Source organism: Puma concolor, chromosome A1, assembly GCF_028749965.1.
Source record: "Puma concolor isolate L17-30 chromosome A1, mPumCon1.1.hap2, whole genome shotgun sequence".
Lineage (NCBI taxonomy): Eukaryota > Metazoa > Chordata > Mammalia > Carnivora > Felidae > Puma > Puma concolor.
Window position 1 is genome coordinate 148,965,092 of NC_141667.1, and position 14,320 is coordinate 148,979,411.

The following is a 14,320-nucleotide window of genomic DNA, read 5'->3' on the forward strand; positions in this document are numbered from 1 at the left end:
GTAGCTGGGCAAGGCCACCATGAGGGGGTCTCTGCATGTGGTTCAGGAATCTACAAGCGTGATAGCACTGCCCAGACTTAAACACCCCCCAGGTGAATATAACGGGTAAAATCTAAATAAGGCAGGTAGACTGTATCCATTTCCTGGTTATAAGCTCGTACTTGAGTGAGGCAAGACATTGCCATGGTGGGGGGGGGGGGGGGAGTGGAGAACGGGACAAGGGGTATTATTTCTGTTTTTTTTTTTTAATGTTTATTTTTGAGAGAGAGAAAGAGGGAGGGAGGGAGGGAGAGAGAGAGAGAGAGAGAGAGAGAGAGAGAGACTGAGCATGAGTGGGGGAGGAGCAGAGAGAGGGGAGACACAGAATCCAAGGCAGGCTCCAGGCTCTGAGCTGTCAGCACAGAGCCCTATGTGGGGCTCGAACTCACGAACCGTAAGATCATGACCTGAGCCGCTCAATCGACTGAGCCACCCAGGTGCCCCTCTGGGGTATTATTTCTTACAACTAATTGTTGACCTGCAACGATCTCAGAATAAAAAGTTAAAAAGAGGAGCATCTGGGTGGCTCAGTCGGTTAAGTGTCTGACTCTTGGTTTCCGTTCAGGTCATGATCTCATGATTCATGAGTTTGAGCCCCTGTCGGGCTCTACGCTGACAATGCGGAACCTGCTTGGGATTTTCTTTCTCTCCCTGTCTCTCTCTCTCTCAAAATAAATAAATAAACTTAAAAAAGTACATAAAAAGAGCAATGAAGGGCCACACAGTCTCTGTCATGCAGCATCCTATCCCTGACTCAAGAACCTGATGTTAGTACTGGGTCAGACCTCAGGCAGCCAGAGCCCTCACCTCGAGGCCCTGCCTACAATGAGGGAGGATCACTGTGCCCCCGGCACTTCCTGCTACCCCAGTGGTACCTGCCCAGCACTGGCACAGGGTATAGTAATGGGGCATGCTTGACTCACAGTGTCAGCAGCTCCCAAACTCCCCATAACCAAGAAAGGAAGAAGCCTCTGGAAGAGGTGGCCCCTGCTGTGTGCCCAGTGCCGACAAGCTAGGACTTCCCAGAAGGTGTCTCACCCAACCCTTGTGACCACCTGGCTGAGACACTGCTATTGTCCCATTTCACAGACGGAGTGGTCAGGAACAGCAAGGGTAATTGTTTACCCAGGGTTTCAGAGCTGGGAAAGGCTCCTCTGGCCATTGAGGAGAGCAATGCCTTTTGGACATTTTTTTAAATCCACGGACCCCATGATAGGAAAGTTCACCTCTTCAGCCAGCTGCACCTAAGACACAGTTCATTTGTTTTTCCCAATTAAAAAATTAACCGAAGCTCTCAATGTCCCCCACTCAGGTCTGACCCTGCCGGGGGCATGACCAAGGGGCTACAATTCCAGTCCAGTGTAAAGAAACCCATTGGTGTGGTTAGCTCAGCCAGCCATGGGTGGTGATGGAGGTGGGTAATTCCTATTTCATTTTCCGCTGTATCAGGAAGAATTCGAAGACACCCCATTGTTCCTTTCACAGCCTGGGGCCCCCACGATGGGCACCACTGGTCTGGACTCTACTTGTTGGGGCAGAAAATGAGTTTAGACACTTGAACAGGCCCCAGGACAGGTTTTTTAGGCTCTTCCCTTGAGTTACTCAGGGTGTGAGGCTGGCCAGCCGCCTTGTGTGTGCCCTGGGATCGGATGGCTGAGGTCTAACCTTGGAAATGCAGGAGTGAGTCAAGGGAACACGCAAGCCAGCAGGAGCAGACACACCAGTGGGCCAGGCTACCTTGAAGATGCGGCGACTGTACATGTGATGGTCTCTACTTATAAAGCCCGGATTGAGTCGTGGGAAAACCATCTAGTCAGCAAACGGGTTGTGTGGTCAGGAAGGCAGAAGGGTGATTCAGAAGAGGCAAGGCCGCTTAACCCAGCCGAGTGATTGGGAGAGGCCAAAAACGTTCTCCACAAAGATGGCCGCTATGCTCGTTCCCATCCCACAGGCCCCTTGCAATGGGCGTCCCCCCCTCTCCCCATCAGGATCTGGGGCCTGTTCCCCTTTCCCCACCTTGACTCTGGTTGGGCCCCGTGACTGATGGGACCAATAATATACAGTGGAAGTGATACCGCGTCCATTCCAGATATAGCTCTTAACTGGCCCGACCGTTACGTTTCTGGCCTCTTGGGATGCTAGTTTGGGGATGCCCCTCTAGGAAGCCCACTGCCAGGCTGGGAGAAGGCTTGATGCACAGAGACCTTCCCCAGCCGAGCTCCCAGGCAACAGCCTCGTCAACTGTGGCCATGGGGCGTGCCATCACCTTGGACTACAGGCCCAGCAGCCTCTGCCTGCGATGAGGGAGATCGCCTACCCCCACCAACCCAAGGGGTCCTGAGAGACCGTGGCACATTGTCGTTTTAAACCACAGAACTTTCAAGGGTGGAGGCTGTTTCAGAAGTGGCTGGAACACTGGGACAAGAGGACATCCACAAAGAGCGAAGGGAGGGGTTCAGAAAGAATCTCTCTTTCATGACCCCCCAGGCCAGGACAGTTCTAGTCTGTTGAGGAGTGGGCATCCCCATTTAGAGTACCAGCTTTCACACACCCAACAGCAAGCAAACCAAAAGATTTTTCTCGGCAGCCACAAAGCTCCACACAGGTGCCCTTTCTTTGACTTCGGGGCCACCTTGCCAGCTTTCGGGGGGCCTTGCCCTCCAAAGGCGCAGCACAGAACAAGCTCTGTCCTGGGGACTCAGCCTGGCCAGCCGGCTGCTCTCAGCTCATGCTCACGACCACCTGTGATGTGGGCCCTCCTGGTCTTATTGCACAAACCAGGCTCAGAGCCTCGAGGCTGGAGGGATTGGAGCCCAGCCATCACTTGGCGCTGAGCTGCCTCCTCTTTGCATCCTGCCACCTTCGCCACCACCCCCCCCGCCCCCGCTCCATCCAATACTTGCAGAGGCTGGCTGGGGGGTGACTCACTCACCGGCTACAACCTCCACTCCCTAAACTTCTTGAAAGCAAGTAGGAACCCACCACTCCACTGCTTTTCTCTGGGCGGTCAGGCCTCTGCCCTGGTTGTGGTAGGAATGGTGGGGACACGCATTTAGGGCCATTTAAGTGGCCCTCTGCTGAGATCTGCTTTGTTGGGGCCACCCCACCCGGGGTCTCCACGCTGCTTTGTCGAAGAGACCCCACCACTTGCTCTGCTTCGTTGAAGAGACCCCAGGTTTGGCAGGAGGCACTTCTGAGTCCCTTGGACCCTGGGGGCTCTGAGGGCCAGGGGACCTGTTGTCCCCACGCTGAGTCCGGGGTGCCTACTTTTATGTCTGCAATGAATCTTTGCCACAGCAGCTTGGGGTAGGGTCTGTCACCACCCCCTCCCCACAGTTGCAGAAACTGAGTCTCAGAGGGGAAACTGAGTTGCTCAAGGTTACTTGGCTGATAAGTGGCAGCCACTTCCTGGAGTGCCAGTCATCCTCAGGAAGGTTAGTCTCCGTTCTGGGGCCAGTGTTAGCCCCACTGTCCCACATCCCTCCCCCACGCCCCCCCACCATCCATGGTGATAAGTATGACTGGGATGTCTGTCAGCTAGAGACACCCATCTATGATCTCAGCCAGACCAGGGCCTGGGGCTTCCAGCCCGTGGCCACTTAAATGAAACCACAAAGGATAGAACATGGGCAGAGACCGCGGGCACCTCTTTCTGCCATAAGGTATAAAGGGATCTGGAAGAAAGCTAGATATGCCTTATTATAAAACAAAACAAACTGGGTGGGTGGGTGAGGGGGTCTTGCTCCGTTCTTACCCGGGGGCCGAAGTCTCCTGGTGCACCCTGAGAACAAAAAAACCGGAAGACAGATCACTGCTACTATTATTGCTTTATCAGATGTTTTGAGCATTTACCCTGCGCTCAGTGTTTTATGTACATAGTCTCACTGAATTCTAACAACCGTAACATGCAGGCTCTATTTTTATCTCCATTTCCAATGAGGACACTGAGGCACAGAGAGGCTAAGTCACCTGCCCGAGGTCACACAGCTAGCACACCCAGGGTGTGGAACTGGGCACTCTGTTGTCTGTTGCCAGTCCCCAAAACACGGTGGGGGCAGAGACCAGCTGCTCCCACTGCGTCCTCTTGGGATCCTGAAACTTTAGAACAGCGAGTGTTGATGATTACCTGAATCATTGTTTTAAGTCCCCAAGTTTTGGGGCAGTATGTTACTAAGTGATAGATGCCAAGACACCAATTTCTCTCTGGTTTCAAAGCCTCTGCCTTCCTCATTCAGCCAGAGCCTGAGGGAAATAATCCCGGCACCTGCCCCGCTCAGACCATTACCTCGTGCAGTCTTCCCCCTTGGCTCTGTGAGGTTGCTTTCACTTACAGATGGAGAAACTGAGGCCAACGCATCCAAAGCTGTACAGTTGACGGCGGAGCCCTAATGCTAACCTGACGCCCTGAGCACCGGGTCCTGTGCCTTGCACAGCTCTGATGGTGGACTGGAGTCTTGGCTGCCCTTATTCCGTGGGCACATCGCGGCGGGGGGCAGGGTTGGTGCTGGGGTGGATGTGGCCCAGCTTCGCCCAGCCATTCCCTAGAAGCATCCCGCCACACCTAGGTCTGCTCTGGTCCCTCCCTGCTCTGATCCCACTGTGGGACACACAGGTCTCCCCTCTCTCGCCCTCCCTTCTGAGACACTTGGAGGCCCCAGCCCTCCAGGGGTCTGCTGTGACATTCAGCGCCAAATGCCAGGAAAGCCTTTCTCACAAGGGGTGTAAAGTTCACAGGGGCAGCTCTCTGCCATCTGTTTTCCTGGGGTGGGGGTGCACTCCTCACAAAGAATCCCATCTACAGGGACTGTTCCCCCCCTGTCCCTGGCTCTCCTGGCACCCCCCTTTTCACAGGCAGGGACTTCCTTTGGAAACTCCTCATTCTGGGCAGACTGTGCTTTGAGCTTTGTCATGCTCTGGTGCTGGGAGAACTCCAATTTAACCCCCTGGCACTTTAAATTGTTAAATATAAGCCGTGTAACCATTAGGAGGGAGGCACTAGTAACCCCACTTTACAGATGGGGAAACTGAGGCTCTAGGAGAGGATGTGCTGTCCCCAAGGCCACACTCTGGAGCTGGGATCTGGAGACGGGTTTCTGGCATCCTTTATCACATCTGCATCTGGACAGCATCCGGCATCACTTACCTTTTCCCCTTTGGGGCCTGGAAGTCCCTGGAGAAAAAAAGGTGGAGAAAGAACAGGCATGAGCAAGGAGGACTGGGCTGGTTCTCCTTCTGGCTTCCCTAAGGCTTTGGGGGCAGAGGGGCCTATGGGGCTGAGCAGAGCTGTGGGTAGCCGGGTGGGTATATGCACAAATCTGTCAGCTTTTAATGAGGGTTGCTCTGGCCGGCCCTAAGGAAGCCACACAGCGCAGTCCCCTGCATGAGGGAGACGGGGGACTTGAGGGTCGCTGGTACCTCTCAGCTCGGGTAGGGGCACATGTGCTGTCACTCCTCCCAGAGGGCAGAGCCCTCCAAGCTCAGCACCTGCCGTGCCCGGGGCCGCTGCCCCTTGACTATCCATTATCCCTCCAGCCGTTAATGGCTTGGCTTGTTCGTTCATTCAACAACTTGTCCATGCAGGTGGTCAGTTCATTCCTCTATCCTTTAATGCTGCACACATCACCGGGCAACTCCTCAATCGTGTTACTTCTTTCATTCCTTCACACTTGTCTGCTCAACCATCATATGTTTGTCCACCCACTAATTCAGCTACCCTCTCATGCATCCAACTGTTGGTACAATTACCTCATCTGTCTTTCCATCCAACCATCCTTCCTTCCTGCCATCCACCCATCCACCCATCCACCCAACTGTTCATCAACCCAACTCATCTATCTATCCATCCATCTGTTCTTCCATGCAACCGTTCATCAATCCATTTGTCCATCCATCCGTCCATCCATGCACGCACCTGTCTGCGATCCAGTCATCCAGACTTCCTTCCTTCCTTCCTTCCTTCCTTCCTTCCTTCCTTCCTTCCTTCCTTCCATTCATCAGCCCACCTCTCCATCCATCTATCCATCATACAGTCATTCATCCAGTCAGCCTCCCTCCCTTCCTTCCTTCCATCCATTCATCCTTGCATCCATCATCCAGTCAGCCAGGCTTGCTTCCTTCCATCCATCCATCTATTCCTTCCTTCCTTCCTTCCTTCCTTCCTTCCTTCCTTCCTTCCATCCATCTATCCCTTCCTTCCTTCCTTCCTTCCTTCCTTCCTTCCTTCCTTCCTTCCTTCCATCCCTTCCTTCCTTCCATCCCTTCCTTCCTTCCTTCCTTCCTTCCTTCCTTCCTTCCTTCCTTCCTTCCTTCCATCATCCATTCATCTGTCCATCCATCCATCCACCCACCCACCCAGCTAACTATCCATCCACATCCACTTTTTTGTTTAATTATGCCCTCTCCCTGTACAGCTTATTTATTCTGCTGAAGATGCCTGTGGACCACAGGCTCCTGGCCCACATGTTAAAAACTCATCAGCCCTGTGCCTACCACTGAAGCCTTGAGACTGTGTTGGGGGATGCTCTGTACGTGGGCTTGCTAGGAGGGGCTTGTATGTTCTGAAGGCTGACTAGATGTCAGGGATGGTGCTATCCACACTTCTCTACATCCCCAGCATGTGGGGAGGGTTAATGGACCCATATGACAGAGCCTCGGGCTTGGGAGGTGAAGAGGCCTCCCCAAGGCTGCACAGTCAGCAGGTAGTGGAGGTGGATTTGAACTTAAGTCTGATACCCAAATGGTTTCTCTCCTTGCTGATCCAGGTTCCCAGGGGCCCCTTCCCTCTGGCACCCCATCACTCTCAGCCCCACAGTGGCCTGGTCCCAGGACCACCTAGAATTGCCCTGTCATCACTTACCGGCTTGCCATCTAGACCCAGTGGCCCCTGGAAATGAGAGAGACAGAGAGCAGAGGTTACACACTGGAAAGGCATTTCCTGTGTGTTTTATGACCCAGAGGCACTACTGAGCACCAAAGACCAAAACCTGACATGAGCCCATGGGTCTGAAGACCTTTCACGCGGACCTGGGGTGGGGGTGTCTGGGTGTTTGCTGCCCAGAATCCCCTCCTCTGACAAGAGAGCCCCACTTCTCCTCCAGAACCACCCCCATCTGCTCGTATGGGGCTTGGGCGTGTGGTCTCATTCCCTCGACCAGGGGGATTTGGTTCAGGGATAAACGTCATGTCTGGGGCTTTGAATGGTGGCGCTTTAGGGGAAATAGGGTCTTTTCTCCTGGTGGGGCTAAGGCTGGAGCTCGTGAGGGTACCATGTGGCTTGAGAAAGAGCCAACAGAGAAGAAGTCAGAGCTGAGAGACAGTGAGGAAAACGGGGCAAAGGGTCTGAAGCTGAAACCATCCACCCCTGCACACTTCTGTTTGTCAGTAGTTTTTTCTTTAAGCCAGTGTGAACTGAGTTCTGTCACATGGAACTTGGTAGGGACTGAATATGTTCCCCCCCACAAGTCATGTGTTGGAATCTAACCCCCAGTGTGATGGCATTAGGAGGGGGCTTTGGGGAGGCAAAGAGGTTCATGAGGGTAGAGCTTCACAGATGGGATATTAGCCTTTACAAAAGAGGCTCCAGACGGCTGCCTGGGTCCTGGTCCACCATGTGGGGACACAGCGAGAGGATGGCAGTCTGCAGCCCGGAAGAGGGCCCCCACCAGAACCTGGCCACACTGGCACGCTGAACTCAGACTTCCAGCCTCTAGGACAGTGAGAAGATTTCTGTTGTTTCTAAGCCACCCGGGCCATGGCGCTTTGTTAGAGCAGCCCAAACAGGCTAAGACACAAGTGGAAGAGTCCTGAAGGTTCTTTCAGTTCCCTGCATTGCTGTGGCCTTCGTAGGCAAAAGTCAAGGCTGAGAGAAGCCAAATAGCACAAGGTCAGGTCCCAAGGGCTAGTGTATTCCAGAGGCTGCAGAGGGTCAGTGACCACTGCACAGCAGCTCCCGTGGGCGCCCTCCACCTGGGGACCCATTGCCTCTCAGAAAGCCCCACTGAGTTCCATCCACCGCCATGTGGGGAATCCAAGGGCAGTGCCATGAACCGGATCCACCCAGTCTCTGTCAACACCTCTCCTCCCCCCTGCCACTGCCTCCTCATCCTCACGGACACTTCACCCTTGACCCCAGCCAATGTTCTAGGCAGCTCCACTCCCAAGCCTTTTCGCACATCACCTGCCTGCCTGGCACACCTTTGTGTGTCACCTTTAGCTCAGTCACCTCCTCTTCCATGAAGCCCTCTAGGTTTCCCCACTTTTCAGAAATCAGGCCATTTGTCCCTACACCCAGCACATTTTCTTCCTTCCTTCCTTCCTTCCTTCCTTCCTTCCTTCCTTCCTTCCTTCCTTTCATTTTTTTAAATGTTTATTTATTTTTGAGAGAGAGAGACAGAGTGTGAGCAGGGGAGGGGCAGAGAGAGAGGGAGACACAGAATCCTAAGCAGGCTCCAGGCTCTGAGCTGTCAGCACAGAGCCCAATGCAGGGCTGGAACTCACAAACTGGGACATTCTCACCTAAGCCAAAGCCAGATGCTTAACCGACTGAGCCTTGTGGGTCCAGGCTCTGCGGGGTCCCAATCAGGTTGTCAGCCCCAACCCTAGTCACTGAGGCTGACCAGGAACTGCCCTAGCTGGCATCTCCTGCTGGCTCCTGGCTGTCCTGACCCCTGGGTCCACATGCCTGAGGCCTCCTGTCCTTAGTCTGCTAAAGTTTGGCCCTGCATCTCCTCTCCCTGCCCCATGCTCAGGCCCTGCTAGGCCTCACCCAGGCCCGGCCCCTTCTGCTGCCACAGTGCACACAGGGACATGTCCCACCCTGGGTCTCTTCTGGGGGCTCTTTGTGGACCCCTACTCAGTCTGAATCGCCACAGCAAGCCCGTAAGGCAGGTGTTCATCCCTGTCTTACAGAGGGGGAAACCGAAGCCAAGTGAGGGAAAGACCTTGCCCACAGCCATGCAGCCAGGGCAGGGCTAGAGCCCAGGATGGCTTTCCGGTTCTGTGTCCTCAGGCACTCAAGCAGCCTGCAGTGGCCTCGCCTAGATTCCTGGCCACTCTCCCCACAATCTGCCTGTCCTTGCATGCCTCTGTTCAAAGCTCCCTGCTCCATCCCAGTGCCCACTGGACCTCGCCTGCCTGCGGGCCCCCGGCCAGCTTGGCCAGTGTGGCTGCCATCGTGGACTCTGTGTCCCGGGCTTGTGCCCATGTCGACTGCTGAACTGAGCCCAAACACAGCGCCCCTCTATTGATCTAAAGGGATTAAAAAATCCATAATGCAGGGCGCCTGGGCAGCTCCTGATTTCCGCTCAGGCCATGATCTCGATCTCGCGGTTTGTGGGATCGAGCACCGTGTCAGCGCAGAGCCTGCTTGGGATTCTCTGCCCCTCCCCCCACTCACTCTCTCTCTAAACAAACAAACAAACAAACAAACAAACAAACAAACATACATACATTAAAAAAAATCCGTAATGCAGACTGAAATTAAAGAGAGACAAAGGTGCAGTTAGAGCTGAGTTAATCTCTTTCCTCTTCGGGGGGCTGGGAGGGAGGGCAGTGGCTTCACAGCCAATTTACCAGCAGCAGCATGAGGAGTTCAAGGTGTCCTTGACAAGGGCTGGGACACAGTGCAGGGCTGGTCCGAGGGAAGCAGGCACCCCGCCCCTTAGGGCCACAGAGGCAGAGACTCTCCAGGGCAAGTTTAGGAATGCTCTGATGTGCCTCAGTGTGGGCTCTGTTGAATCCTGCCATACCCTTCACGGCGTCTGTCCTCACTGCCGCCCTGGCAAGCAGGCACCATAGTCCCATTCCACAGCTGTAGAAGCTGAGCCCATGGCTGAAATAGGCCCCCCTCTCCACGTGGTGTTCCCTTTCCTGCAGCATAGGGCAGCAGGGTTGACAGATGGCTGTTCCAGGGGACCTAGGATGAAGCCTCACAGGCCCTGCCTTCCTTCTGGGATTCCTGGTATGTCTGTCTCCCCCACTGAACAGACCTCTCTGGGCAGGGCTCTCTGGACCCTCTTCCACCCTGGCTCTCTACCAGAGAGAGTGCTGGATCAGACAAACTCATTTGCTGTGTGACCCTGAGACAGCCAGTCAACCTCTCTGAGCCTCAGCATGCTCATTACCTATTCTCCCCAGTAGGGTGCTTCCTGCCCTGGCTTGGTCCCATTTCCCCTAAACTCTGCCACACCATGACCTCCTGACAGCTCTTGGGGTTTGGGAAGAGGTGCTTCACTAGTCTCATAGTACATCTGGTGCCCCTTGAGGCCCATGCACTTACACACGCCACGCTGTTTCTTGGCCCCAGGCTGTGCTTTCCCGTTTTCCTCCACTGCACAGAGTTCCGCCTCCACCTGGGGAACTCCTACTCATTCTTCCAGGCCCAGCTCAAATGGTGCTCCTGGGAGCCTCCCCAAGGAGAAGCAGCATTCTCCCTAGGCTGTCTGCCACAGAGCTGGGTCCCCATCCTTCTGGAAGAAAGCCCTGTGGCCGAGCTCCTGGAGACATGTGGGGCGGACAGAGGAGACAGCCTTTGGATTCAGACCCACCTGGGATCAGATGCGGGCTTTCCCACATGCCAGCTCGTGACCCCGGGCCTCATCATTGGTAGCAGGCCACCCTGCGTCACTGACCTGTGTGTGTGTGTTGGGGGTTGGGGTTCTGCTGAAAAGGTACTATGTGCACCGAGTGAAACTTACAAACTGTACAGAAGGAGACGGGACAAAGCAAACCTTCTCTTCTCCCCAGCTCCTCTCCCAGAGAGCACCATGGGCATCAGCTTTGGGAAGCTGTCCTTGCCTGGAGAAGCACATGCATAATATCCCTGCCTTTCTTATTTTTAAAGCCCTCTGCGGGTTGCACAGCAGACATCTGTAGCTCCATTTGTCTTCCTGTTGCAGAGGAATCTGGTCCTTGGGCCCCTGAGGCACGTCATAGCCCTCCTCCCCGCATTCCAGGAAAGCCCTACCACATACATGTGAGACCTGAGCATCATCCCCATGGCCCTTCCCTAATACCTGTAGTGTCTCCCACGCAATGCCCTGGAGAACTTTCTAGAATGCAAGGCTCTCCTGCTTGAGCCCTTCTGGGCAGCCTCACTCCTGAAGGAAAATGTCCAGACCACCTGGTCTGATGCCTAAAGCCCTCCTGCCCCATGCTGGGCACTGAGCACACATCTTGGGTTGGGCCTTTCCAGGGCCGGGGGTGCCTCTGGTCCATCGCTGAGTCCCCAGACCTGGTTCCAGGATGTCTGCTGGGTTGACCACACAGAGCTGTAGGTGGCCGGCTTTTCTAGAAGTGTGCGCTGCAGAAGGGAGCCTGGGATGTTCCCTTGGCTTGGACCCCTCAGGGGGAGTCTCCTGTTGCTGGCTGTCTCTGAAAGCATTCCAATGGCCAGACCTCGCTGTCTCTTCTTGAGAGTGACCTTGGGCCTCCCATCTCCTGGGAGGGATTCTGCTCTCTTTCAACTCCGAGATTATTCCTGGTGGTCCCCAAGGCCTCTCTCTGGTGTGTGAGAAAGCCTAGAAGTGGTAAAAACCCCATTTTCCTTCCTACGGCCCTGCCTCTATCTGGGATCACAGAGCTCCTGGTTCCCAGAACTTAGAGTTTTCAAAAGAAGCCAATGAATTTTGTAGTTTCTGATAAATAAAAGCAGAGGGTGTGGCCTGAGCTGTGCTCTTGGAAATGTCCACCATGCAGCTCAAGGGAAGCTGTTCCCATTCCCCAGGAACCCAAGATTGGAGCTGCGGGTGGTTGGATCTGATGCTGAGCAGATTCCCGGGCAAACACAGAAACCCACGTGTGCACATTTGTAGGGCAGACGGTGCCAGCCGTCCCTGGGGATGGAGCTGACCCACAGCCATGGCCCTGGTCTGTGCAGGTGGCTCTGGGCTCATCTTGATGACATCTAGGCAACAAAGCTCTGCTCAGATCCCTGAATTCCCTGTCTGGGGAAACAGCCGACCCTTAGAGAGGCTGCTGGGTGACCAGCGGTCACTGGGAGTCACTGAGGAGGGGCTTCAGTGGGGCAGAGGAAGGAAACAGTCTGGCTTTGGAGCCAGACGGACCTGCCTGGCTTGGGGAAGTGAACTGATCCCTCTTATCCTGGGGAAGGCTGGGCCCTGGGCTGTGAACCCCCAGAGGACAGGCCCTGCCCGTAGCTACCCTTGCTCAAACTGGTACTGCCTTGCTCAAACTGGTATCAGGGAAACTGTTCTGCAGAGTGTGTTAAGAGGCTTGCCTGGGGAAGAGGTTCGCTGGTCAAGTAAGTTTGAGAAACACCGGGTTACATGCTGTGAATTAGGTTTCTTTCCTGCAAGACTTGTCTGAACTATCATTCTGCCCATGGGTCTCCAGGAGGGCAGTGTTCCCAGCCTCACTGGGAGGCTGTGTGGACCATCTATGAACTGGGCATTTCCATGGGCTGAAGAAAAGCCCAAGCCTAGCTCTGGGTTCTCTTAGGGGAGGAGAAACACTGCAGGGATGGGTGAGGGGTTGGACTGAAGGAAGCCAAGGACAAGCATGGGCTGGAGGGCATGGTCAGGCTGGACTACGGTGGGGCAGGATCCAGGCTGAGTGTCCTAGCCGACAGCAAGCCAGCTTTGCACAGCAGAGGGCCATCTGGGGAGCTGAGAAGTCTGGAACAGCAGAGCCCTAGCCTGGGTGGAGGCACACCCTTGGTGGCGGGGGTCCTATTCCATCAGGGCAGCCATCCCCTGCCGCAGACTGTGGGCGTCTCCCACAAGAGGAGTGGGAAGGAAGGCACTTGGGGCAGCCCACGAGTGAAACTCTCTCTCCGAACCTCAGCTTCCACAGAACAGGTGATCCTGAGGGCCAGACGCCAGAGCGCTGCGCCCACAGGCACTCAGTTCCCTCCAGCTCCCTCTCCTGCCTGATCAAAGCCATGGAATTCACCAGAGGTTTTCAACACCTTCTGCCCTCCACGAATCCCCACAGCTGTTTACAAGGCTCAGCTCTGCTTTAAACCACTCTTGCCCATGCAGATCAGCAGAGCTCCGGCACGCTTTCCGGATGCGTGAGGGGCAAACAAAAACCCTGGGCGGTGTGCGGGCTTGGCTCCTTGCTGCACTCAGGGGCCTGAGAGTCCCGGAGCCTCAGTTTCCTCATCTGTAAAATGGAGAGCATGTCCTCCTCTCAGATGACAAGTTCAAGATGAGTCCCAGGTCTGTCTCCTCTCCCCTCCTCCTCTCCCAGACCCACCAAAGACACGAGACCCTGTAGGTGAGCTGACACGGAGGTGGGGTCTGCATTGGCTCTTGGAGGGGCAGTCCTGAGGAGTGACCTTGTGTGGTCCTCTGACTCAGTGGCAGACTGTGGGACTCCGGCTGTGCTTTGGTGGGTCCGCTCCCTCCCACACTGAATAGATTTCCTAAGCAGGGTTCTACAGAGTCATCTTTTGAGAAAAATGAACAAGCGTGGCAAAGGAGGGAAGGTTTCTTAGTGAAATAAGTTTGGGACGTGGAGTCTGCTGGGCTCCATTGCTGGTGCCTCGATGTGCATCGGCCCCGGGGGAACCCTGAAGCAAAGGCTGCTGTTTACCCCACACTGGGGACTGGCTCTGTTCTTCTCCGTTAGCTGTGCCTCAGGACCCCCAGTGTGCTAGAGTTCTCTGCTGAGCTGACCCAAAATCACTACACCGGCGTGTTTAGATGCAGACAAGGAGTAAATGCTCAGACTGGCTGGGGCTGGGTGTCCGTCTCGCTTGCTGGTAGTAATTCATGCGGATGGCTCCCGTCAGGGAACGGAGCCTCCAAATTGCACCGGGATGGGGCCCCTGGATGAGGGGGCTTACCAGGATTATCAGTCCAGGGACCAGTAATTATGGCCCAGATGTTGACAATTCATCAAATTACAAGGCTGTTGGGGCCTGGGGTCCTCAGCCTGGGACATGCACATTCCTGTGTGAAGGCTCCCTCATTAGAGTGGGTGGGCAGACCCCTCGGGGCAGGTCAAATGTGGTTCTGATTTCTCAGACCAGGCTCCTCGCACACATGGACCACGGCAAGACTGTCCGGGTTTAGCAATTTCCCAGACTTGAATTCCACCCTAGGGAAAGAGAGGACCCTCACTTCTTGGGTCCAGCCTGGCTGGTGCCCTGGTGCAGGCACACGGTTCCTCCCCGGGGACCTTGGGGCATTCTGTAGAGTCACAATAAATTGCATCCCAAGCCAGCAAGCCATGAAGACCCCAGCTGGGTGGGGTTCTGGGAACCTGCTGAGGTTAGGGGCTTGCCCAAGCTGCCACCCCGCCGCCCCTACTCTTGATC

General features: G+C 55.0%; 1 protein-coding gene across 1 annotated transcript in view; it reads right to left on the minus strand.

Moving 5' to 3' along the window:
• Positions 1-14,320, minus strand: part of COL23A1 (collagen type XXIII alpha 1 chain) — a 355,798-nt gene that overhangs the window by 21,048 nt on the left and 320,430 nt on the right. Inside the window, exons 6-8 of the mRNA XM_086705987.1 lie at positions 6,896-6,922; positions 5,183-5,209; positions 3,794-3,820 (exon numbers count right to left, since the gene is read on the minus strand). Of these exons, the coding sequence (XP_086562113.1) occupies positions 3,794-3,820; positions 5,183-5,209; positions 6,896-6,922 (81 nt within the window). The remainder of the gene's footprint in view (positions 1-3,793; positions 3,821-5,182; positions 5,210-6,895; positions 6,923-14,320) is intronic.